The sequence below is a fragment of the Filicampus tigris genome, chromosome 4 (genome assembly GCF_054856515.1).
Source record: "Filicampus tigris isolate MCC_2025a chromosome 4, RoL_Ftig_1.0, whole genome shotgun sequence".
Classification (NCBI taxonomy): Eukaryota; Metazoa; Chordata; class Actinopteri; order Syngnathiformes; family Syngnathidae; genus Filicampus; species Filicampus tigris.
In genome coordinates this window covers 2905456-2931416 of record NC_141220.1, presented here as the reverse complement: position 1 = coordinate 2931416, position 25961 = coordinate 2905456, and the positions used below count along the sequence as shown (strand labels likewise).

At 41.3% G+C, this 25961-nt stretch overlaps 1 protein-coding gene and 1 pseudogene across 1 annotated transcript; one reads left to right on the top strand and one right to left on the bottom strand.

Annotated features, from left to right (window-relative positions):
- The first annotated feature begins 2965 nt into the window (after window positions 1–2965).
- LOC147148109 (uncharacterized) lies at window positions 2966–6007 on the top strand (annotated as a pseudogene).
- Window positions 6008–16180: 10173 nt separating this feature from the next.
- On the bottom strand, window positions 16181–25535 carry LOC147148108 (uncharacterized). Its single transcript, XM_086029466.1, has 2 exons — window positions 25492–25535; window positions 16181–16901 (listed from the first exon to the last, which is right to left on the bottom strand). Exons 1-2 carry the CDS (start codon window positions 25533–25535, stop codon window positions 16181–16183), a joined length of 765 nt encoding a protein of 254 aa, XP_085885592.1.
- Between the last annotated feature and the right edge of the window lie 426 nt (window positions 25536–25961).

The window sequence follows — 25961 nt, the reverse complement described above, 5'->3', positions numbered from 1 at the left end:
CGGAAATACGCTGTAGCAAACCTGCTGTGTATAGTGGTTTGCTGGTATGCTTTTATTTTGAAGGCCGTGAACGAAGGGAAGTGTGGAAAATGAATAATTTGTTGAATGTGACTTCCGGCTGTCTGTTGGACCCAAATAATTATACAATACGACAAAACCAACCACGGGGCTCGCAATGGAAGTAAGCACACGCAGTTGGGTAAGTAGTAAAGTACTAGTGGCGTATTTTGAAGCGTGTCCACAGCGGTTCGAATAGGAACGGGGCGGGGGGATACTCACCCCGAGGTCTCCCCAGTGCGGCGACCATCTTGGGCAGGGACATTAGCCGGACTGGGGATACTCACCCAGAGGTCTCCCCAGTGCGGCAGCAAATCTTGGGCAGTGACCCAAATGACCCGTAAATTAACTGGAAGTGACGCAAATGACCCGGAAATGAACCGGAAGTGACCTAAATGACCCTAAAGTGAACCGGAAGTGACCCAAATGACCCAGAAATGAACTGGAAGTGATCCAAAAGGCCCTAAAATGATCGGGAAGTGACCCAAATGACACGGAATAGAACCGGAAGTGACCCAAATGACCCAGAAATGAACTGGAAGTGATCCAAAAGGCCCTGAAATGACCCAGAAGTGACCCACGTAACCCGGAAGTTACCACAAATGACCCGGAAGTGACCCCGAAGTGAACCCCAAGTACCCGTCACATTCAGTAATGGCACATTCAACATTTACACCATTCCAATTTCAAATTGACAACAATCAGCTCATTCAACTCACATTCTCACATTGGGGGTGGCATGGCTCAGTGGTAGGGTGGTCGTTTCCCAACCAGAGGTTGTGGGTTCAATCTCTGGCCATTCCATCCTTGTTTGCCTTCTTTTTTTCCTGACTTCCTTCTTTTAATTTTTCCTTACTTTCTCTTTTCTTTCTTCCCTTCTGATTATTTATGTCCTCCTCATTCCAGGCTATTCTATATCATTTGAGGTCATTCAACTTCATTCAACTACATTCAGTATCATTTCAACGCATTCTACAGTTTTTCATAGAGGTTATTCAACGTCATTCAGTATCATTCAACTTCATTAAACTTAATTCTACTTAATTTCAATGCATTCCTTTTCATTCAATTACATTCAACTTCATTCCACTTAATTCAGTATCATTCAACTTCTTTCAGTATTGTTCAACTTAATTCAGTATCATTCAACTTCATTCAACAACATTCAACTTCATTCAACTTCATTCCAACGCATTCCACAGGTTTCATTCAGCTTCCTTTGCCTTCACACGCAATTTCTCCAGAAATTGCATTCTCGAGTTGCATGTGAAATGGGTGTGGTAATGAGAGTAGTTGTTTTTCTTTGTATAACAGATTTATTATATTGGTGTTTTGATCCTCTTTGTGGTTTATAGTCGTATGATGCTCTGACTATCTTTGTGAGTTTCAGACTTACTATGTTTTAACCATATCAGGTTTCAATCTTATTGAAGGGCCTTATCAGATAACGTAATGTTTGTTTAATGTTTGTTTACTTTGAAATGTACTAGGTGAATTCAGGACACACGGAATGTTTGATGGTCAGAGACTTTTTATAGCCCTTTGATGTGCCAGCTGCGCGTGTTGTTGCTACTTAAAGTGGAAATCAACCAAAACACATTTTTGTCAAGAATATGTTCCCAGCAGGCCCACTAGTTGAAGCACGGCATTCTTTTTTTTGATAATATATTTTATTGAAATTTTACTTCTTATATAACAAAAAAACAAACAAAAAAAATGAAAAAGAAAAACAACAAAACAAAACTAAAACAAAGAAAACTAAATAGACAACAACTAATACTGAGCAACCCGAGTTACATAAAAAAAAAAGAAAGCATAGTAAGGAGAGACAATTCCTCTTATAAACTCCAAATATTCAAACAGTTATCCCCATGGACCTCCACTTTAGTGAGCTGAATTATCTCTGGCCCCTTGCCTGCGAGAGGCAATGATGAGAGGTTGAGCAGATTATTCTCGTTTAACCGGTGGCTGGCTAGCTTTTGTAGTGAGCAGGGACTGCAGTTTGTAGATAATTGGCCTTCTTTCTGGGGCCAACCCGACCTGCTTAAACTGGACGGCCTTCACCCTAACTGGGAAGGCGCCATCATTCTTTCTAGAAATATAGATTACTGTTTGAGCCTTCCATGACAGTTCACAGAGCAGGTCGGGTTACAGGCGATTAGCGAGCATGTAAGAAGGAGTCTGTAAGGCTAGATTTAACTAGCGCTATGCTAGACTCTGACAACACACATAGTTTTTTATTTAGATTAGAGCCGTACACACCACACATTCCTGTATCACATAGCGGTATTGTTTCTCCCGAGGTGGTGCAATATGATAATAATAGTACCGATAAATAACTACCATATCCCGACAGTCGTACCCTCCCGCCGCGCTTATAGTTTGAGATACAATACAGGACCTAGGGAACGCAATCTTATTAATATTATGATTAGGAATCCTACTATAGGCAATTATCCGGATAAACCTATTTTACTGAAACTCGTTCTGTTTAATATTAGATCACTCTCTTGGAAAGCCCTGTTAGTTAATGAACTCATAAGAGACCATAAACTTAACATGATTGGGCTTTGCAAGACCTGGTTAAAACCTGATAATCTTTTACCGCTTAATGAGGCCTCGCCTCCAAACTTCGTTAGTTCACATGTTGCGCGCCCTCATAAGAAAGGAGGGGGTGTAGCCCTTATTTATGAAAGTGATTTCAAACTTAGCCCGCATTCCAGCAACGCCGTTAAAACATTTGAAGTGCTCGTTATGCGATCTATAGCCTCATTTCCGTTTTTTCTCGCAGTTATTTACCGTTCCCCCCGGCTCGTACGCTGGATTTTTAGATGAGTTCTCTGAGTTTATGGCGGATTTGGTAACTCATGCAGGTAATATAGTGATTATGGGTGACTTTAACATTCATATGAATCTCCCGTCGGAACCACTTGCAGCGGCGTTTCAGAAAATAATTGATAGTTTTGATTTTACGCAGATAATTAACGAAGCGACGCATAAAAATGGTAATACTTTAGATTTGGTACTAACCCGAGGTTTAGCATTTTCAAATGTAATGGTATTACCGTATACTACTCTAATATCGAACCATTGCTTTATAAAATTTGAAGTGCGGTCTCATTACCATCGTCCTGACCACAATCAAAGCTTTAGCAGCCGAAATATTAGTTCTTCAACTACCACCGCGCTTTCTGAGCTACTGCCCCTGGCAACTGCTTCGTTTCCGAGCTATATTGGTTCGATTGACAATCTCGTGAATGATTTTAATGCTGCTCTGTTAAATGCTCTTGACTCCGTAGCACCATTAAGACTTAAAACTCGTCCTAAACGGCCTACTCCGTGGTTTACTGAGGAAACCCGCTCACTTAAACAAGCATGTAGTAAGCTAGTGCGCTAATGGCGTGCGACTAAACTTGAGGTCTTCCATCAGGCATGGTGTGATAGCTTACTAACATACAAAGAAGCACTCGCCTTAGCCAAAACTAATTACTTTTCCAGGTTAATTGTTCTAAATAAAAACAATCCTAAATATTTACTTGATACAGTGGCAATGCTAACGCAACAGCTGCCGACCTCAAATAGCTCCTCCCATTCAGCCCATGACTTCATGCAATTCTTTACGCAGAAGATTGAGCGCATACGGGATGCGATTAAGGACACCACTCCTAAAACCCCGTTGAATACTGATGCTAGCAGGGGTATTATGGCTGACAACTGTCTAACAACCCTATATCTTTTTAATATAGTACCTCTTGAAAGCCTAACAAAATTAGTTGGTGCGGCAAAACAGACAACTTGCGTGTACGACCCGCTTCCTGGTAAACTCATCAAAGAACTGTTTACAACCCTAGGACCCTCCGTTTTAAATATCATTAACCTATCTCTCACCTCGGGCACTGTACCTGCAGCTTTTAAGACAGCTGTTATTCGACCCCTGCTTAAGCGGCCAAACCTTGATCCAGAGAACCTCAGTAATTATAAGCCGGTTTCAAATCTCCCATTTATTGCGAAAATTCTCGAAAAAGTTGTAGCACAACAGCTTAGTGACTATATGGCCGCTAATAATCGATTTGAAATTCTTCAGTTAGGATTTAAAGCCCATCACTCTACTGAGACGGCTCTCACTAAAGTAACTACTGATCTTCTCCTAGCTATGGGCTCCGACACCTCATCAATCCTACTTTTACTTGACCTTAGTCCTGCTTTTGACACCGTCGATCATAATATACTATTAGAACGCCTTGAGGGATGTGTTGGTATCTCAGGCTCAGCACTTTCTTGGTTTAATTCCTACCTCTCAGAAAGGACGCACCGTGTAATTCATGGCAATACGACTTCTGAGTTTTGTAAAGTTACATGTGGAGTCCCGCAGGGATCTGTACTAGGACCCCTATTGTTTAGCATCTACATGCTTCCGCTTGGTGATATTATACGTAAATATAACTTTAGTTTTCATTGTTATGCTGATGATACCCAATTATATATGCCGCTCGAGATAACAAACCTGGCTAATTGCTGTAGTTTAGAGGCGTGCCTTGCCGAGATCAAACAATGGATGTCTCTCAATTTTTTGCTCTTCAACTCCGATAAAACCGAGATGTTGATTATTGGCCCTGCTCGTCATCGCCACCTATTTAAGAACACCACCAGCTCGATAAATGTACTATTACCCAAATTGATTCAACAAAAAATCTTGGTGTTATATTCGACCCAACTCTGTCTTTTCAAATGCACATTAAGAATATTATTAGAACTGCATTTTTCCATCTCCGTAATATAATTCTGTCGATCAGTGATGCAGAGATTTTAATTCACGCGTTTGTTACGTCTCGCCTCGATTATTGTAACGTTTTGCTCTCTGGTCTTCCCATGTCGAGTATTAAAAGTCTGCAGTTAGTCCAAAATGCCGCAGCAAGACTCTTGACAAGGACGATAAAGTTCGATAATATTACTCCGATATTAGCCAATTTGCATTGGCTCCCAGTCCACTTGAGATGCGATTTCAAGGCTTGACCATTCTCTACTGGTTGAGAAATTTAAATGTTATGGCTTTAAGTCTTCTGCTTTAACGTGGATTCAAAGTTATTTGCCCTCCCTGTCACAGAAGGTGTTTCTAAATGGCTGCCTGTCCAGTAGCAGAGGTCTTGAGTGTGGCATGCGGCAGGGAAGTTGCCTAGGTCAATTGCTGTGAGAGAAATCGACTGTTACAATGATATACAAGAGGGAAATGTGAGAGAAATCGACAGTTACAATGATATCATGTTTAAAAGTTTTTCTTTGATACTCCTCTTGTGACATTTAGTTGAACACACCCACTCAGTTTCCATCTGAGTAGAATGTTCTGTGTAAAGTTTGAAACAGGATGTTTGAAATAGAAGACTGTCAGCCCACAAACAGGTGCAATGTGCAGAAAAGAGGAAGTATCACTGGTTTTGCATGTCTGTATTTCAAAATGCATGTTGCCTGTACTGAATAAAATCCATGCGTTTGTTACATCTCGCCTTTGATTATTGTAACATTTTGCTCTCTGGTCTTCTCTTGTCTAGTATTAAAAGTCTGCAGTTAGTCCAAAATGCCGCAGCAAGACTCTTGACAAGGACGAGAAAGTTCGATAATATTACTCCGATATTAGCCAATTTGTATTGTCTCACGTTCCTCTTGAGATGCGATTTTAAGGTTTTCCTACTTACCTACAAAATACTGCACGGCTTAGCACCTTCCTATCTCGTAGACTTAGTGATACCATAGTTCCGAGCCGAAACCTTCGGTCACAAAGTGCCGGCCTTTTAGTGATCCTAGAGCCAAGAAGTGGTTCACAGGCTCCAGAGCCTTTTCTATTCGGGCACCGATGCTTTGGAATGCTCTACCCGCGGATATTAGAGGCACTACCTCAGTAGAAATGTTTAAAACACGACTTAAGACCTATTTGTACGATTCTGCATTTAGTTGAACTGTTTGTTTTGGCCTCTTTACTGCTGCTTCGATTCTTTTTCCAGGCTTGGGAACAAGGTGATGACGACCGAATTGGAGGTTGCTGTTCGATTCAACAGCAACTGACTACGACAAGATTGGAGGCTGACCACATCCTCGGAGGCGCTGCTATGGAGATTTTTACATTGACCATTGGGCCCCTGCTCACCTCACCGATGTCATCATTCTGCAGCATTTCATTTGATTAACTATCACATCACTTTAACAAACACTGTATAGTACTATAATGTGTGTTTAATGTTGCCCACTCGGCATCCATTGCAGCCTGATCATCCTGGAAGGGGGATCCCCCCCATCTGCGGTCCCTTCTCAAGGTTTCTCACTTTTCCCCAAATGGGTTTTTTGAGTTTTTCCTTGCCCTCCTGGGGGTTAAGATCAGGGGATGTCGTGTATATGATCTGGTGCATATGTGAAGCCCTTTGAGACTTTCTTGTGATTAAGGGATATATAAATACATTTGACTTGACTTGACTTGGTGATGTCATTTTCAGTTGACAGAAGTGACAAAATGGTGTGCCCCATGATGGATAAAAATGGGTGGATTCATTCTTATTCCACAAACACAATATTTATCAGAATGCCTTTTTTCAACTAGTGGGCTTGCATAGAACATATTCTTGAAAAAAATATGTTTGGGCTGACTGCCACTTTAAGGGAATTTTGGGGGAATTTCCGACAGACTTGTTCCTGCTTATCAGACTGATTGATCGTACGTAAGTCATTAACTTTTAGTTGATGTTGTCTTTCATAACATTTTTACATTGTTGTCTCGCTGTGAGGTCTGTAGTTATGTTGCCGGACGAGAAAAATTTGATTTTACTAATCAGTGGTTTTATGAACATGGTGATAAACCTGAGAAATATCTTGCATACTTGACTAAGAGAGCAGAATCTCAATCCATAGCCACCATTATTAATGGTGATGACCAAATGATAACATAATAAGTTGATAAATGATTGTTTTTTTTAAGTATTTAAATGCCTTAGCATATAATTTCTTTGTTATGTTCCTATTTCTATTCCTGACCATTGTAGTATGTCTCATATGGATTTCAATAGGTGTAGACAATAAAGCATTGTCATATCCAGAAATCTAGTATGAATTGTGTGTGTTTGAATCAAAGTATCAATCACTAATCTGGTAAATCGGATTTACATATTTGTAATGTAGCTCCTTCATATATTAAGACTGAATTATGAGGACTTTCCTTCGGTTTTTGTCCAAAGAATCAATCCAAAATGGGCGTGGTACCCCTAGTGGCGATCAAGAGTTAGTGCAGACATTAACTCGAATCGCAGTCCATTTTTTCAAAATAATATTTAATGCCAATATTCGCTACATATTAAATAATAAAAAATGCAAAAAGAATAAACAACAAAACTTTACAGTTTTAAGTAGACTTTTAGATTCTTTTTAAAAGTTAATTAATTGTACGTATATGCAGCAGAGGTTATGAGGCAGGTTATTCCACAGAGTCATTGACCTTTAAATAAAAGATCTCCTAAGAGAATTACTCCATGGAATCAGTAATATGAGCTGTCCATTACTGGAACTTGTTCGTTTTATCTTTCAAGAAGGCATCCTCACGAGGGTCGCGGGGCGTGCTGGAGCCTATCCCAGCTGTCTTCGGGCAGAAGGCGGGACACCCTGAATTGGTTGCCAGCCAATCGCAGGGCACACAGAGACAAGCTTCCGCACTCACAATCACACCTAGGGGCAATTTAGAGAGTCCAATCAACTTACCATGCATGTTTTTGGAATGTGGGAGGAAACCGGAGTACCCGGAGAAAACCCACACAGGCACGGGGAGAACATGCAAACACTACACAGGGAGGCCGGAGCTGGGATTTCAAGAAGGCATTCAAATATAAATGAAGTCTCGCACAAGTTGGTTGGATTTTCCGTCTGTTTCTTTCAGTCTCTGAAGTTCAAGAATCTGACAAAAGTCAAGCTGGGCTGCTTTCCTTAACCTCGCGGGGACTCGTTCCCATGACAGGCACAGTCAGAAAAGCGCATCTAAAATGCAGCCCTTACATATATACCATATTGCCCTAACAGAGGAATCTAAAAAAATTTCGGTCGGCTCAAATCTTCTCCCTCCGTGGCTTATCACTCCAAGTTTCAGGTCATCTTGGTGTCTCAAGTCCTTCTCTTGGCTGGCGGCTCCAGAGTCCCAAGGACTCAGCCCTGTGAAACAACTCGAGGCCACATTCCCTCCACAAGCTTGTGTGTATATGCGTGTACAGATAAAAGTGTGCATAACAATGAATGCCTGTTGGTATGTGTGGGAGTGGGTTTATGTGTGTTTGGGTGTCTGTGAGCTTACACAAGACACAGTTTTCGCTAATTGTGTATGATGACCATAAATGTGTAATGCCATCACCAAAAATGTGTAACACAATTACTATCTGATCCATGTATCACTAATATACTGATTCACATAAAACCATGACTATCCATATGCAATTCAATAATCACTTGGCTAACATCTTGCTAACATATTGGCTAATATGAAGTCCCCCATATCCTTCAATTCCTAAAACCAAATCTGTTTATTTATAAACTCTGGGGTTTTGTGCTCATGACCGACTTGAACAGCACGTATTCTGCCCTCCAAAGGTTCACTGAACACGAAGGCAGTAAGCTCAACACCTTCCGCTCATCAAGACTCTGAAGACCAGCTTGACCAGTTGACTCCAGGTTTGTTGACAATTGAAAGGGTGAAACTGTCAAATACAAAAACATATGGCGTAATCAGTAATATGAAATAAATGACCTGATAACTAAATTACCAGCGAAATGTAGCATTCACTGTCAAATATGAAAATAAATTGCTTCCAACAGTCTAATTCACTGTGTTCCAAATTATTGTGTACTAAAACAAACATACTTGGATTTGACACAAAATATATTTTACATGGCAAAAATAGTGACACAAAATGGCCACTAGAGGACAGCGTAATGCAACAAATGAACAGCATACCACCAGCCTAACTGCTAGAATAGATGGTATGACGCCAACTACTTACATAGACTGTCTCCCGTGTTGTAGTGCAAACAATTGGCGTCCAAAATAAGGCATTATGAGACTACTAAACTTAAAAGAAGCCAGAGTACATACCAACGATGCCACGGCTGGACAAGATGTAGCTAGTTTTTTGCAGAGCTGGGCACTTGACCTTTTTTTGCCCATCTGGCCGCGACCCTCCACCATTGACCTGGGTACCCTTCCGGCCGCGACACCCCGGCCATATTCATAAACATTGTTGGCCCCTGCCCCGTTCTGACCCCCGCTCCAAAAAAAACCCACCCAAAAAAACGCGCATGATGCCCCCGCGGGAGGGATGATAACGGAAGAGGTTTATTTAATCAATCAATCAATCAATCAATCACATTTTATTTATAAAGCACTTTTCATACATAAAAATGCAACTCAAAGTGCTTTAAAACATTCAAAGCAAAACATAGCTAATTAGAGAAAAAAAAAAAAAAAATCTGTTCATGCCCTCCCTCCCAACAAACCCAAGACAGATATCCATTAGTACATCAGCAATCATTCACACACACCCACACAAAGTGCACAACCTGATAAAATGTGTTAAAAAGACATGACAAGGCACAGAGAAACCATATGAGGAAAGGGTACCCAAGGGGAGCTCTCCGCGCCGAGGGGAATGACAGCCCACGGCCACAGGGGCGCCACCACCATAGAGGCCCGGATTAGACAGACGGACCCCACACAAAGTGTAGAGGCCGCCGGCCACCCAGACAAAACTAAAATACAGAACAGTAGTATAGTCTAAGAACTAGAATCAGTAAGATAAGATAAAAAAAAAAAATTATCTTCAATCAAAAGAAAAGATAAATTATTTAAAAGTTGTTGAAAGCCAAACTAAAAAGGTGTGTCTTGAGATTCCTCTTAAAAATATCAACAGTCTCTGCAGACCTGACGTCCTCTGGCAGGCTATTCCAAAGGTGAGGACCAAAACGGCTGAATGCAGCCTCGCCATGCATTTTGGTCCTCACCCTTGGAATAAATAAAAGGCCGGCGCCAGAGGATCTCAGGATCCGCGAGGGCTGGTATGATAAAATCAAATCAGATAAATAAGATGGCCCAAGACCATTAACACATTTATAAACTAATAAAAGTACTTTAAAATCGATCCTGAAACACACAGGGAGCCAATTCAGCAATTTCAAAACTGGCGTAATGTGCTCCCGCCCTCTGGTTCTCGTCAGCACCCGAGCGGCTGAATTCTGCAGTAGTTGCAGTGGTGAAATGCTCTTTTTCGGGAGGCCAGAGAGCAGGGCATTACAGTAATCTAAACGACAGGAAATAAAAGCATGCATCAGCACTTTCGTGTTAGCCTGAGAGAGAAACGGGCGGACTCTGGCGATATTCTTAAGGTAATAAAAAACAATCTTGGTTACATTTTTAATATGAGGAATAAAACTGAGCTCAGAGTCAAAAATGATGCCAAGGTTCTTCACACAATGTGAGGGATTAAAAATGTGTAGTTTTGGTAAAAGCTTCTCTCTCTGACCTTCGGGACCGATAACTAAAACCTCAGTTTTGTCCTGATTGAGCTGTAGGAAATTATCTGCCATCCATGACTTGATATCTAAAATGCAATTTAAAAGGGTATCAATGGGTCCTGTGTCATCAGGAGACACGGCAATATACAGCTGCGTGTCATCAGCATAGCTGTGAAAGCTGATGCCGTGTCCCCTGATGACATCCCCGAGGGGAAGCATATAAAGATTAAAAAGTAGGGGGCCTAAAATCGAACCTTGAGGAACCCCACATTTAATTTAATGGGTTTTGGAGGAACAAGTATCCATACTTACAAAGAAATATCGGTCTGTGAGATAGGAACAAAACCAGTCAAAAACAGTACCAGAGATGCCCACTAGATTTTTAAGTCTATTTAATAAAATTTGGTGATCTACTGTATCAAAAGCAGCGCTTAGATCCAGTAGCACCAAGACTGGGAGTTTTCTCACGTCTGCAGTGCACCTAATATCATTTAAAATCCTTAAAAGAGCAGTCTCCGTACTGTGGTTCATCCTAAAACCAGATTGATATTTCTCCAAAATATTATTTGTATTTAAAAAATGATTCAACTGGATGAAAACCAGTTTTTCTAAACTCTTACTTAAAAACGGTAAGTTGGATACGGGTCTGTAATTATTAAAAACGCTCGGGTCAGAACTGCTCTTCTTCAGAAGGGGCTTCACCACCGCCGTTTTAAAGGCAGCGGGGAAGACGCCTGTCTGAAGAGAGCAATTGACTATATTTAAAATTTGTTCCCTAAAAAATCCATAAAATGTCTTAAAAAGAAATGTGGGAATTGGATCCAAAAGGCAGGTTGTTGGGTTTACCTGGGAGAAAACTCGAACAAGTGTCCTTGCATCAACCAGGGCAAAACTTTCCAGTGTTTCCTCATGTAAATATGATTGTCCGGGTTTATTAAAACTTGTGTTTTGACGGGCTAAAAGACTGGATCTTATGTCATCGATTTTACTTCTGAAGTGGTCTGCAAAGACAATTAGACAATTTAAAGACAATTAGCTGGCTAACTTACTATTCAAACCCGCTGTGGACACACTTCAAACACGCCACTTACTCACGTACTTGCCCAGCTGCAAAAACTAACTTCCATTGCGAGCCCTGGGGTTGGTTTTGTCGTATTGTATAATTAATAATTATTTGGGTCCAACAGACGATAAGTCTGCAAGCATTCAACAAGTTACTTATTTTTCCACACTTCCCCTCCTTCATACTTCCCGGCCTTCAAAATAAAAGCATGTATTTCCGGAAGTAGGAAAGTGCATGATGTGCCATACTTAAGTGCTGCGCACAGCTTGAACTTGCTCCCGGACACAAGTTGTTTTGAAAGAAGCCTAAAAAGAAGCCTTTCACCGAGTAGGCTGAGATGAATTTTGGCCGCCTTGTGAGTACGTCACACGCATTAGGGCCGATTAGTGGGCCGGACTAATATCCACTTGCGGCCATGCTTAGTCCAGCCATTTTTTTTAATTTGTCAACGCCCCACCCCTCCGCCCCAAAAATGGGCATCCGGCCGGGCCGGAGGGTCCGACTGGTCCGGCCCAGGGACGGACTGCCCAGCTCTGGTTGTTTTAAAGGTCACAGAGCTGGCAGAAAGAAACGAGGCGACGTTCTCTCGACGGCACTACTTCCGGGATCTAATCACAAGACTCTTGAAGAAGGCATCCTCACGAGGGTCGCGGGGCGTGCTCTTGAAGGAACAGCACACTTTTACGGAATCAAATTAGTAAAGTTAGAAATAATCACAGACTATAATCAGGAAGTCTGAATAACAGTAAATTATCTGCCTACCAGAGGCCGGACAGCAAAGATAACCTGTGCTTTGTTCCCAGCACAATACATTTAGTCTTGCACATATTAAGCACAAGTCCATTACAAATAACCCAGTCATGCACAACTTTTAATTCTCTGCTCAAGACGTCATTTAGTACATTACAGGATTTTGCAGCATAATATGATGTCGAATCATCTGCAAAAAGAACCATTTTGGCACATTTGGCAGCCCAAGATAGGTTATTAGTAAAAACTGAGAAGAACAATTGTCAGGGAATTCAACTCAAGCCTTGTTAGAGGACTGTAAAAAGCAATTGAGACCAGCCAAGATTGGCTTTTTCGCTCACGAGGCGCGGCAGAAGCAAAGAAGTGGTTGCTCCAGACCGTCGCCTCTGTGCCCTTTTGTTCGCCTTTTATTCAGTACAGGCAACATGCATTTTGAAATACAGACATGCGAAACCAGTGGTACTTCCTCTTTTCTGCACATTGCACCTGTTTGTGGGCTTACAGTCTTCTATTTCAAACACCCTGTTTCAAACTTTACACAGAACATTCTACTCAGATGGAAACTGAGTGGGTGTGTTCAACTAAACACTAAAAGAGGAGTATCAAAGAAACAAACTTTTAAACATGATATCATTGTAACTGTCGAGTTCTCTCACATTTCCCTCTTGTATATCATTGTAACAGTCGATTTCTCTCACAGCAATGGACCTAGGCAACTTCCCTGCCGCATGCCACACTCAAGACCTCTGCTACTGGACAGGCAGCCATTTAGAAACACCTTCTGTGACAGGGAGGACAAATAACTTTGAATCCACGTTAAAGCAGAAGACTTAAAGCCATAACATTTAAATTTCTCAACCAGTAGAGAATGGTCAAGCCTTGAAATCGCATCTCAAGTGGACTGGGAGCCAATGCAAATTGGCTAATATCGGAGTAATATTATCGAACTTTATCGTCCTTGTCAAAAGTCTTGCTGCGGCATTTTGGACTAACTGCAGACTTTTAATACTCGACATGGGAAGACCAGAGAGCGAAACGTTACAATAATCGAGGCGAGACGTAACAAACACGTGAATTAAAATTTCTGCATCACTGATCGACAGAATTGGAGGAATTTTAGCAATAATACGGAGATGGAAAAATGCAGTTCTAATAATATTCTTAATGTGCATTTGAAAAGACAGAGTTGGGTCGAATATAACACCAAGATTTTTTGTTGAATCACTTTGGGTAATAGTACATTTATCGAGCTGGTGGTGTTCTTAAATAGGTGCTGATGACGAGCAGGGCCAATAATCAAGATCTCGGTTTTATCGGAGTTAAAGAGCAAAAAATTGAGAGACATCCATTGTTTGATTTCGGCAAAGCACGCCTCTAAATTACAGCAATTAGCCAGGTTTGTTATCTCGAGCGGCATACATAATTGGGTATCATCAGCATAACAATCAAAACTAATGTTATATTTACGTATAATATCACCAAGCGGAAGCATGTAGATGCTAAACAATAGGGGTCCTAGTACGGATCCCTGCGGGACTCCACATGTAACTTTACAAAACTCAGAAGTCGTATTGCCATGAATTACACGGTGCGTCCTTTCTGAGAGGTAGGAATTAATCCAAGAAAGTGCTGACCCTGAGATATCAACACATCCCTCAAGGCGTTCTAATAGTATATTATGATCGACGGTGTCAAAAGCAGGACTAAGGTCAAGTAAAAGTAGTATTGATGAGGTGTCGGAGTCCATAGCTAGGAGAAGATCAATAGTTACTTTAGTGAGAGCCGTCTCAGTAGAGTGATGGGCTTTAAATCCTGACTGAAGAATTTCAAATCGATTATTAGCGGCCATATAGTCACTAAGCTGTTGTGCTACAACTTTTTTGAGAATTTTCGCAATAAACGGGAGATTTGAAACCGGCTTATAATTACTGAGGTTCTCTGGATCAAGGTTTGGCCGCTTAAGCAGGGGTCGAATAACAGCTGTCTTAAAAGCTGCTGGTACAGTGCCCGAGGTGAGGGATAGGTTATTGATATTTAAAATGGAGGGTCCTAGGGTTGTAAACAGTTCTTTGATGAGTTTACCAGGAAGCGGGTCGTACACGCAAGTTGTCTGTTTTGCCGCACCAACTAATTTTGTTAGGCTTTCAAGAGGTACTATATTAAAAAGATATAGGGTTGTTAGACAGTTGTCAGCCATAATACCCCTGCTAGCATCAGTATTCAACGGGGTTTTAGGAGTGGTGTCCTTAATCGCATCCCGTATGCGCTCAATCTTCTGCGTAAAGAATTGCATGAAGTCATGGGCTGAATGGGAGGAGTTATTTGAGGTCGGCAGCTGTTGCGTTAGCATTGCCACTGTATCAAATAAATATTTAGGATTGTTTTTATTTAGAACAATTAACCTGGAAAAGTAATTAGTTTTGGCTAAGGCGAGTGCTTCTTTGTATATTGGTAAGCTATCACACCATGCTTGATGGAAGACCTCAAGTTTAGTCGCACGCCATTTGCGCACTAGCTTCCTACATGCTTGTTTAAGTGAGCGGGTTTCCTCAGTAAACCACAGAGCAGGCCGTTTAGGACGGGTTTTAAGTCTTAATGGTGCTACGGAGTCAAGAGCATTTGAAAGAGCAGCATTAAAATCATTCACGAGATTGTCAATCGAACCAATATAGCTCGGAAACGAAGCAGTTGCCAGGGGCAGTAGCTCAGACAGCGCGGCGGTAGTTGAAGAACTAATATTTCGGCTGCTAAAGCTTTGATTGTGGTCAGGACGATGGTCATGAGACCGCACTTCAAATTTTGTAAAGCAATGGTCCGATATTAGAGTAGTATACGGTAATACCATTACATTTGAAAATGCTAAACCTCGGGTTAGTACCAAATCTAAAGTATTACCATTTTTATGCGTCGCTTCGTTAATTATCTGCGTAAAATCAAAACTATCAATTATTTTCTGAAACGCCGCTGCAAGTGGTTCCGACGGGAGATTCATATGAATGTTAAAATGTCACCCATAATCACTATATTATCTGCATGAGTTACCAAATCCGCCATAAACTCAGAGAACTCATCTAAAAATCCAGCGTACGAGCCGGGGGGCACGGTAAATAGCTGCGAGAAAAAACGGAAATGAGGCTATAGATCGCATAACGAGCACTTCAAATGTTTTAACGGCGTCGCTGGAATGCGGGCTAAGTTTGAAATCACTTTCATAAATAAGGGCTACACCCCCACCTTTCTTATGAGGGCGCGCAACATGTGAACTAACGAAGTTTGGAGGCGAGGCCTCATTAAGCGGTAAAAAATTATCAGGTTTTAACTAGGTCTTGCAAAGCCCAATCATGTTAAGTTTATGGTCCCTTATGAGTTCATTAACTAACAGGGCTTTCCAAGAGAGTGATCTAATATTAAACAGACCGAGTTTCAGTAAAATAGGTTTATCCGGATAATTGCCTATAGCAGGATTCCTAATCATAATATTAATAAGATTGCGTTCCCTAGGTCCTGTATTGTACCTCAAACTATAAGCACGGCGGGAGGGTACGACTGTCGGGATATGGTAGTTATTTATCGGCTCTCGAGTACAATTATTATCATATTGCACCACCTCGGGAGAAACAATACCGCTATGTGATACAGGAATGTGTGGTGTGTACGGCTCTAATCTAAATAAAAAACTATGTGTGTTGTCAGAGTCTAGCATAGCGCTAGTTAAATCTAGCCTTACAGACTCCTTCTTACATGCTCGCTAATCGCCTGTAACCCGACCTGCTCTGTGAACTGTCATGGAAGGCTCAAACAGTAATCTATATTTCTAGAAAGAATGATGGTGCCTTCCCAGTGAGGGTGAAGGCCGTCCAGTTTAAGCAGGTTGGGTCGGCCCCAGAAAGAAGGCCAATTATCTACAAACTGCAGTGCCTGCTCACTACAAAAGATAGCCAGCCACCGGTTAAGCAAGAATAATCTGCTAAACCTTTCATCATTGCCTCTCGCAGGCAAGGGGCCAGAGACAATTACTCGATGCCGACTCATCTTTCTGGCGAGATCACAAGTCATAGCTATGTTCTTCTTTGTGAGCTCTGATTGCCTCATCCTAGTATCATTGAAGCCGACGTGTATCACTATGTTGGAGTACCTCGTGTTGTTTGCCCCTTGCTGATGTCTATTCCTTTTGCGAGTCAGCGCCCTAAGATTAGCTTCAATGTTGGGTGCTCTGGCCCCAGGAATACACATTACTGTGGCTGGATTTTTAAACTTAATGTTATGGGTAATGGAGTCACCTATTACTAAAGTGCGGGAGCCAGTAGACCGAGGTGGAATGGGACTAGCTAACGGGCTGAATCTGTTATGCGTCTGAACAGGCTCACCGTGATTAGCAGGCCGCTTAGGGCTAATGCTAACCGGACTAACAGATTGGCTACAACCCATACTAACAGTTGTGTCCGCCTCATCTACGGTTACCACATTATTTTGCTGTAGCTGGCGGACACGTCCCTTTAGCTGCTAACATCCACCATGCCGTCAATAACTCCACTCCCAGCTGACTCAAGATGACTACTAATCACCCAGCACCTGTTCCCGCTTCCTCACACCACAATAACAATTTCACTACAGCCACCGACAGACCAATCTCAGCTGCTCACACCACCACCCTCCTCACCGGCTCTCCCTGCAGGCCCCCATTAGCATCACCACCATCGGCCAGCTTCCCCATCCAAACTATCACTGACAGACGCTTACCTCGCACACAGAAAAAACGAGGTCTTAGTAATGGGAATCTTGTTTATTTTAACTATCCTATTCCGTGCCACCGTGAGCGCACGTCCAGCACAAAAATCAACCTGGCCGTGCTGAACGTGCGCTCCCTTACAAACAAAACTTTTATCATTAATGACCTGATTTTAGACAACAATTTACAAGGTATTCTTTTATCTGAGACATGGCTAGGTATAGATGCCCCCGTTTGCTCTCACCAAGGCTTGCCCACCGAATTTTAACTTTTTATTTTCTACCAATGATCGGAAAAGAGGGGGGTGGACTGCATCAACTTTTAATAATACTCTTTTCTCAAAGGAGATCATTTTTAACAGCTATTTATCATTTGAACATCATGCCTTTGTTTTTAGCAGTCCCCCTATACTCTGCGTTACCGTTTATAGACCTCCCCATCACTCCCCTTTCAGTTTTCAGAATTCTTATCCATTTTATATTGTACTTATAACAGAATTTTAATAACCGGCGATTTTAATGTACACGTCGATGATATCTCGGACCCGCTTTCCAGAGAATTTTTAAACCTTTTAAACAGCATGGATTTTAACAGCATGTTTCACAGCCGACTCACAACAGAGGACACACCCTAGATTTGGTCATTACCTAAGGCCTGACCGCAGGTGTGTCCTTTGTTGTTGACCTGGCTGTGTCAGACCATTACTGTGTGTATTTTAACATTACCGGTTTTAACCATCCGGCAGCCTCGGTGAGAACAGTGAGGAAACGCTACCTATCTTCTGAGGTGGCTGCAAATTTTATCGACATTTTATAGTGCACTCCTGCCGACATTTTACCTGCAACCTGTGATCTTATTGTTGACAATTTAAACCAGAACCTGAAATCAGCCCTGGACTCAGTAGCTCCACTTTTAATAAAAATGACAAAAGCAAAGACTGTACCCCCGTGGAGAAATAATTCAATCACAATTTCAAAAAGAAAATGCAGGAGTGCAGAAAGGAGGTGGAGAAGAACTAGACTTACAGTATACCACAAAATATTATGTGAACAACTAAAATGCTACAATAAAACAGTCAAACAGGCAAGAATTTCCTATTTCTCAAACCTCATTACAGTTAATAGAAACAACCCCAGATTCCTCTTCTCCATCTTTGAACTTTTAACGAGCTCTGATCTTAACAAGTCCCCACAGAGACCAACAGACGCTCTCTGTGAGGACTTTGCAGACCACTTCAGAAGTAAAATCAATAACATAAGATCCAGTTTTTTAGCCCATTGTCAGGGAAGTCCACTCGGAAGACCGAGACAAGCCTAATAGAGGACTGTAAAAAGCAACTCAGACCAGCCAAGATTGACTTTTCTTACACGCGGGACAGTGGAGGCCCCTCAAGGTGGTTTCTCCCCCAGTCTGTCAGCCTCCGTGCCCCCCTTGTTCTCATTTTATTGAATTCAAGCAACATACATTCCGAGAAACAGACACATGACAATAGAGGTACCTCCTCTTTGTCTGCACTTTGCAACAGTCTGCGGTTAAACGTCTTCTCTTGACAGCTTCCTGTTTGACACTTTGCACGGCACATTTTGCTACATATGGAGACTATGTGGGTGAGTTCAACAAACAGTCACCACAGGACATTCAAGGAAATGAAACTTTTAACATGATATTAATGTAATTGTCGATTTTTCTCACATTTCCCTCCTGTATATCATGATTAAAATAATATAAACATAAACATCCATTCATCACCCAAAAGCTATTGCTTGAGTGGGAGGAAAAACTGCCCCACGCCGTTTGGGCAGAAAACCCGTCCCAAGCAGTACCTAAACTGTATATAGCAAGCACTAAAGCTGTTTCTGGTCCAATACATGTATGTACAATGTAAACCCGGAAACATCAAACATTCACAACTGCATTGCTTTTCTGTGAAGTCTTCAAAAAGGATTACAAAATAGTAGAATCATCATCATCATTAGAGTTCATGTACGCTTGTTGGTATTCAGACATAGCTACAGTAACATGAGCAGCTACTTTCAATTCATCAACATCCAAAAAATTGGCAGTACAAATTTTTGCACAGGGGAATACCACAAAGAGAAACAAAAACAGGATAATAATAAAATACTAATGATAATCGCTGCTATAGCGACAGCTATACCTTTCCAATTTCCAAATGTATCCTGTAGCCATTGCGAAAAGGTGTTTGGTTCAATTCCATACATATTTTGAGTTTTCTCTGTAAGCTGTAAGCAGTGTAAGGGTTTCTGTTAATGATACATTAGACAATGTGTGTAGAGGGATATACAACAATCACCAGTTTTAATCATTTGACAAACCCCTCCATTTTCCGCTAATATAGAGGTCTAATGCCTGCCTATTCTGCAAAGCCACACGTGAAGTTGCATGCAATTGTGAAGCTGTATGCGTAAATAATGCTTCTGTGAAATTTGTTAGTGTTTACCTTGTGATTCAGATAATTGATCAGTTCGGTGTGCTCATACGTGGTAAGAGGAAAAAGATAACCTATAAGTGGCAACTGTGTGAATTATTTATTTACTAATTTACTTATTTCATCTAATAATTTATCTTTATCTGGAATAGTTCGAGGTTGGCCAATTGCATCAAAATAAACAGGGGTGTTCTGTGTAATCTGAAGTTTTGAATTAGCACTTCCCAAATGTCTTTTCGCTCTGTGTGTACTGTTAAGTGTCACCACATCATCATTGACAACATAGGAGGTTGTTTGCTGGACTCTAGTAACATATACACCAGTTCATCATTGTCCCTGTTTTGTCCGTCAGAAGCTGTAAATTTCCCAGGATAGAGGTAGACAGCAGTCACCGAATAGGTGATTGTTCAGTGTGGGTGTTTTCTTGGTCACGAGGCTGTGTGCCAACTTCCATCAGGCACAGTCCTGCAAGGATGCAAACAGTGTCCTTAGCCGACAGGACTGCGGTCAGCTTCCGGCCTGTGGTCTGCTCCATCTTCCCGAGAGGGGTGTGTAAGCATGGAAAACCCTCTCTCCAACTGTGGTCTTTCGGCGGTGCGCAGTCAGCGCACTGGTTACTGATCCTACTTTGAAGGACTGGTGTCGCAAAGCCCATCAACAGGGAACCAACCGAAGGAGCTTGCACTGCGATTGGTGGATCCAGCCGTCACGCCCTTCGACTTTTACAGCAGTTGGACTTGCTGCAATCACCTGGAAGGGGCCATTCCAGCGTTCACTGTCCCAACGGGGTCGTCTCAGCACCTTTGAGGAAGACCATGTCTCCAATCTGGACCTGCCGCGTCTGTCGAGCAGAACACACTGGCAAGTCATTGTGCTTATGCATTTCTTTCCGGTCGAACAGCCTTTTCATGTGGACAGGGATAGAGGTCCCTGCTACTGGTTGCTCTGGGGCAAGGTCAGGAAGTCTATGTGGTCATCCATACAGAATTTCAAATGGGGATCGAGGTTTTCCCTTCTGTAGGTACTATCCTCATTCTTGTGGCTACAATGGGAATGCAATCATCCCAAATGTCCCTTTGTTTCTTTCATGGTCTTAATGAGTCTGGCTTTAACTGTTCCATTGGTTCGTTCCACTAGTCCAGCTGACTGTGGATGGTACACACAATGTCGCTTCAAGTCAATCTTTAACAGCTCACAAAGTGTGTTCCATTGTCACTTCTGATTACAGATGGAATTCCAAACGTTGGAATTATGCGTTCACATAATGCCATTACAACAGTTTTCGCATCATTGTGGGTGCTTGAAACAGTTCAATCACTTTGAAAACACATCAACAATAACAAGACAATTCTGTTTCCCTTGTGTTTTGTTCAATTCAGTTTAATTCATGTGTATCGTGTGTTGCTTTTTTTTACACAAGTTATGTTTTTTTTTTTTTTAAATAGTGTGTAAATCCATGTGTGTGGTAGTGCTGGTGTACCTGTGCTATAATCCCTCCTGTTGACACATGACTCTATCCATGTGTCAATTTTGCTGCCCATTCATATAAGGATTTAGGTAGCCATAGCTTACTGTCGGCCAATTTTCCTATTCCTGTGTCATCTAGTTTTGCCCCCGTGTTTTCCCAATATTGTTCTGTATGTGGTGCTTGTTTTTGTCGCAACTTCAAAATGTCTTGTGTTGTGTTCTGTGTTTCTGCTGCAAACAGTTCATGTGCTAATGTTGTGTCAACTGGGGAAATCCCCTGGGTCACTTCCTTAGCAGCTTTATCAGCTAACCAGTTGCCAATTGTGATTTGGTCATTTCCTGTCAAATGTGCTTTACATTTGCATTTTTCTATGCAGTTGTACTTCTTCGAGTAGCTGTTGAAGTAATGCCTTGTGGGCGACTTCTTTTCCTGTTGGGGTTTTGAACCCTCGGTTTGCCCAGTGTTTGACAGAACAATGCACTGAACCCCAGTAGTGGCTGTCTGCCCAAATGGTTACATCTTTCCCTTGAAACATTTTGCATGCTTGAATCAATGCTGATACCTCAGCTAATTGTGCTGAACACATTGACTTCAACGTTCCTTGAAATAAAATCTTGGTCTGTGTTTTAACTGCATATCCCACCCTCTTTGCGGCCGTCTTCCCCTTTGCTAGCTGATGCGTCAACAAAAACCATTTCTCCAGTCGAGAGAGGAATGTGAGTTAGGTCGAGTCAGGGTTTGGTGGAAATTTGGACTTGGCTACCACAGTCGTGTGGCGTGCCATCTACTGGTGTGGGCAGAAGTGTCGCTGGGTTTAATGTGCCACACCTTACAATGTTAATGTGTCCCTGTGATAGGAGAAGCGCGGTGCAGTGTAGGTGTCGTGCTGGTGACAAAAATATCATTTTCGTTTCTAAGAGCAGCACGGAGACTGCATGTGGGACCTTCAACATTAAAGGATGAAACAAAACTGCTTCTGCCGATGTCTCAACCGCTAATGCTGCGGCCAGCACTGCTTGGACGTACTCAGGAGTAGCTCTAGCCTAAGATCAAGTTGTTGTGAATAATAAGCTACAGGCCTCATTTTTGTTCCATGTTTTTGCATCAACGTCGAGGTCATAAAACCTTGCTTAACTGTTACTGTTTGTTCAAAAGGTTTGTCATGATTTGGAAAAGCAAGTATTGATGAGTTCTAACAGAGGCGGAGAGGGCTTTACAGCCTTCATGACTGCTTCCTCTGTGTTTCCCCATTCTAGTCATAATTCCTCATCTGAGGACAGCTCCGCATGCGTCTATCTTTTTGGTATTGTTTGCATTGTCGTGCAATGTGGCCTGTTTTACCGCAATTAAAACATCTGCCTTCTTTGAGCCATTGTTGTTTCTCTGGGGTCAATTTGGAGGGATCAAATGGCCTTTTTGTTTTTTTTTCCATTTTTATAATAAGGATCTTTCTTGGTGTTTTATTTATTTATTTTTTTCGGTATAATAAATGTTAGTCTCGTGACTCTCAGTCTTCTTTTTCTTGTTCTCAACTCGCTCTAAATTTCGTGCATAATTTAAAATTCTCAATTCAGGTCTTTTAAATAACATATCTTATGCAAATATACACTACTTTTACTAGCACAAAAATAGAAACCATGCTAAACATTATTTCTATGGCTTAATTTAAATTTCTTGTGTAGTCTATTATATAAAGTCAATTTTTTTGTGTTTATTTTTGTTTCAAATTGCTTCAAATGAAATTTGCAAACATATTATTGGTCATTATACTGTAATACAGTTTATATATGACCTACTGTAATTTAAAAATATTGTATGGATTACATACTAGTATGTAACAATCAACATTTAAATTAGTTTGACCCAATCAGCATATTAAATGTATTATCATAAATTAAGTTATCAGAAGCAAATTACTTTAACTTTGTTAAAGTGTTGTAAATATTACTTTAAAAACAAAAAATGTACTTAATAAACAAAACAAAAACAAAAAATTCCAGACAAAGGTCTAAATGTACAGACTAATAGCATGTCTGTTATTCTGTCAAAATTAGCATTTTACTCCAAGCGTATTATTACTTTGGCACTTTATAAGGGCATAGCAAGTTAACTCCAATGCACTATTTGTTCATACAAGGAAAAAACATACTTCAATTTAAACATTTGCACTTTAAAACATTTTCAAAATAATGAATTCAATAAATGTTGTTGAGTCTAAAAGGAACTTAAATTATTATAGTATCTATACTATATATATTATCTTATATATTATTAATATCTTTTACATGTTTAAATCTGTTCTTGTTTTGTAGCAAAAAATAAATAATCGTTTGAGTAATCGTGATTTCAATTATTACCGATAAATAATGATAGTTATTTAATAAAATAATTAATCATAAATGGCTGCTGTAGTGGCCATTGTTAAGTCCTCATCAATTTTTTTTCTTTTTTCTACTGTTTTCTTTGCTCGTTTTACTCCAGCCCGGTCAACGAGGGCTTTACACTTAAACCATTGTTTCCCGTGTTCACTGTTCTTTCCTTTCCCTTTATCTTTCAACGCCAATTTACTCAATACTCTCCCCAATTCTTCACTATCATCTAGATCACCAGAAAAACCATACTTGTTTCTCCATTTTGAAATGAAGCTTTTAACATGACATAAATGTAATTGTCGATTTCTCTCACACCCGTCAAACCATAAGTTTCAGTAAACCTGGACAACCACATTTACCTGAGGAAACACTGGAAAGTTTTGCCCTGGTTGACGCAAGGACACTTGGTCGAGTTTTCTCCCAGGTAAATCCAACAACCTGCCTTTTGGATCCAATTCCCACATTTCTTTTTAAGACATTTTATGGATTCTTTGAGGTGCAAATTTTAAGCAAAGTCAATTGCTCTCTCCAGACGGGTGTCTTCCCCACCGCCTTTAAAATGGCGGCAGTGAAGGCCCTTCTGAAGAAGAGGAACTCTGACCCCAGCGTTTTTACAGACCTGTATCCAACTTACCATTTTTAAGTAAGATTTTAGAAAAACTGGCGTTTCTCCAGTTAAATCACTTTTTACACACAAATAATATCTTAGAGAAATATCAATCTGGTTTTAGGATGAACCACAGTCCTGAGACTGCTCTTTTAAGGATTTTAAATGATATTAGGTATACTGCAGACGTGAGAAAACTCACAGTCTAGGTGCTACTGGATCTAAGTGCTGCTTTTGATACAGTAGATCACCAAATTTTATTAAATAAAACTTAAAAACCTAGTGGGCATCTCCAGTACTGTTTTTAACTGGTTTTATTCCTATCTCACAGACCAATCTTTTTTTTGTAAGTATAGATACTTGTTCCTCGAGAACCCATGAAATTAAATGTGGGGTTCCCCAAGGGTCAATTTTAGGCCCAATACTTTTTAATCTTTATATGCTTCCCCTTGGGGGTGTCATCAGGAGACACGGCGTCAGCTTCCACAGCTATGCTGATGACACACAGCTGTATATTGCCGTGTCTCCTGATGAAACAAGACCCATTGATACCCTTTTAAATTGCATTTTAGATATTAAGTCATAGATGACAGAGAATTTCCTGCAGCTCAATCAGGGCAAAACTGAGGTTTTAGTTATCGGCCCTGAAGGTCAGAGAGAGAAACATTTACCAAAACTACAAGATTTTAAACCCTCAGAATGTGTGAAGAATCTGGGCGTCATCTTTGACTCTGAGCTCAGTTTTATTCCTCATATTAAAAATGTAATCAAGATAGGTTTCTATCACCTTAAGAACATCACCAGAGTCCGCCCGTTTCTCTCTCAGGCTAACACGGAAGTGCTGATGCATGCTTTTATTTCCTGTCGTTTAGATTATTGTAACGCCCTGCTCTCTGGCCTCCCAAAAAAGAGTATCTTTTCTTTACAACTACTCCAGAATTCAGCAGCTCGGGTGCTGACGAGAACCAGAGGGCGGGAGCACATTACACCAGTTTTAGAATCGCTGTTTGCCCTTCCCGCAGGGGCCGTCATTGCAGGGGCTCCTTGGGCCCGGGTGGTCGGGGGCCTCTACACTTTGTGTGGGGTCCACCCGGCTGATCCGGGCCGGGGGTCTCTGTGATGGCGGCACTCCCTGTGGCCCGTGGACGAGCCCCCCTTGGGTACCCTTTCCCATATGGTTCCTCTGTGCCTTGTCATGTCTTTTTTTAACAAAGTTTATACGGTTGTGTGCTTTGTGTGTATATGTGGGGTGTGTGTGTGTGGTGTGTATAAGTGCGAGTGGTGATGTACAGGCGGATATATATCTTTGGGTTTGTTGGGAAGGAGGGCGGGAGCGGGTCTTACTTTTTATGTTGTGTTTTGGACATTTTTACTGGACATTTTGGACATTTTTACTGGACATTTTTACTGGAGTTGCATTTGTATGAAAAGTGCTATATAAATAAATTTGATTTGATTTGATTTGATTTGAAAGCCTTTCAATGAGACGAGCGCAAGTGGTGCACGAAGACATAGTTGCGTGTTGTCGCCCGGTGGATGAAGGCAGTTGAGCAGCTGGAGGGCAGCCGAGGAAGTTCGCCGGTGTCAGAGTTGTTGTGTGGCCGAGACTGATGGAATCGGCGATCCGCTGCTACCAAAGAAAAACTTCGGAGTAGTCTCAAAAAAGAAGAAAGTCGTAGGATGCGGGGGGAAAAAGACTCGCTCATTCGTCGTTCGTCCCTCCGGTGAATTTGAGAGGCAGAGTCTGCCGCAGGGAAGTCTGCACGGACTAACCACTCTGGAGCCGGACCGGGCTGTTGACTCTACCTCGATCCAATTAAACATAACACAAAAAATAAAGCATGAAAATAAATAAATAAATAAATAAAATAAAAAGTAATTGTTTTTCCGAAGTGAGTGCCTGGCGAACGACAACCCGGAAGTGAAAATGGAAACGGTG

Excerpts from the sequence above, each read along its gene's own strand:
- LOC147148108 (XM_086029466.1), bottom strand. The coding sequence starts at position 25,535 with ATGTCTTCGTGCACCACTTGCGCTCGTCTCATTGAAAGGCTTTC. Across the intron at positions 16,902-25,491 it reads CGTCTCATTGAAAGGCTTTC|GCAGCTAAAGGGACGTGTCC; the intron begins AAATCAAATCAA and ends TGGTGGATGTTA.